A 982-nucleotide genomic window follows, 5' to 3' on the forward strand; every position below is an offset into this window, starting at 1 on the left:
TATATGTACGTATATATCAATGTGTGTGTGTGTGTGTGTGACAGCATGCTTTAATCAGTGTTGGATGCGATAGTAACGACACAATGTTGGAACCGACACTACGCGAGGTGCTCCGCGCCCATGAAAGGATCTTACCCTTTATACGACGCACACCGATATTCAGTAGCCGGACAGTGGACAGGCTTACCGGACTAACTGTCCACTTCAAGACAGAGAACTTTCAGAAAACCGGTTCTTTCAAGGCCAGAGGAGCATTGAATGGGGTAAGACAGATGGCAAAACGTTGGCTCTTTCGTTTGCTATGTGTGCGTTTGCGTTTGTATGTATGTATGTATGTGTGTGTGTGTGTATGTATGTATGTGTGTGTGTGTGTTTGTGCATGCATACATGTATGAATGTATTGTGCTGGTCCTTGTGGTTGTTGTTGTTGTCGCAGTGTTTGTGGTGGTGGTGGTGGTGGTAGTAACTTTGGTGGTACTTGTTTGCTGACGGTGGTGGTGGTGATTCTTGTAGATATATGATTGGGGCTATAGTAGTAGTAGTAGTAGTAGTAGTAGTAGTAGTAGTAGTAGTAGTAAGGATCAACTGGTTATATCGTGCATGTATTGTAATTTCGGTGTTGGTATGTTGTGGTTGTAGTAGAGGTGGTGGCATCAGTGATTTGTGAGGTAGTAGTTCTTTTTGTTGTTATTGTTGTTGTTCTTTAGCACGCACACACACACACGCACTCACACACACCTGACCAAGGTCTGCCCTGCTCCAACCCTTAGATCTATGCTCAAAGATATCCCCCCCCACCAACCACCACCACCGCCATCGATGAATGTCGAGTCCTTTTATTTATAGGACAAGGTTTATCTAGCAGTTGTAGTCTGAGGGAGATTCAGCTGTTGTCTCTATCCAGTCAATTGACAACATCATCAGAGGTTCTCTTATTTGCTTTGTGATGGCAATACTTGGAGCTGGTATTTGGTCTGGTGGT

The 982-nt window shown here is 44.3% G+C and overlaps 1 protein-coding gene across 1 annotated transcript in view; it reads left to right on the forward strand.

Annotated features, from left to right (window-relative positions):
- The first annotated feature begins 28 nt into the window (after window positions 1–28).
- Window positions 29–982, forward strand: part of LOC106876719 (probable serine racemase) — a 24,066-nt gene continuing 23,112 nt past the window's right edge. Inside the window, exon 1 of the mRNA XM_014925390.2 lies at window positions 29–263. Within this exon, the coding sequence (XP_014780876.1) occupies window positions 84–263 (180 nt within the window). The 5' untranslated portion in view covers window positions 29–83. The remainder of the gene's footprint in view (window positions 264–982) is intronic.

The sequence above is a fragment of the Octopus bimaculoides genome, chromosome 26, assembly GCF_001194135.2.
Source record: "Octopus bimaculoides isolate UCB-OBI-ISO-001 chromosome 26, ASM119413v2, whole genome shotgun sequence".
NCBI lineage: Eukaryota > Metazoa > Mollusca > Cephalopoda > Octopoda > Octopodidae > Octopus > Octopus bimaculoides.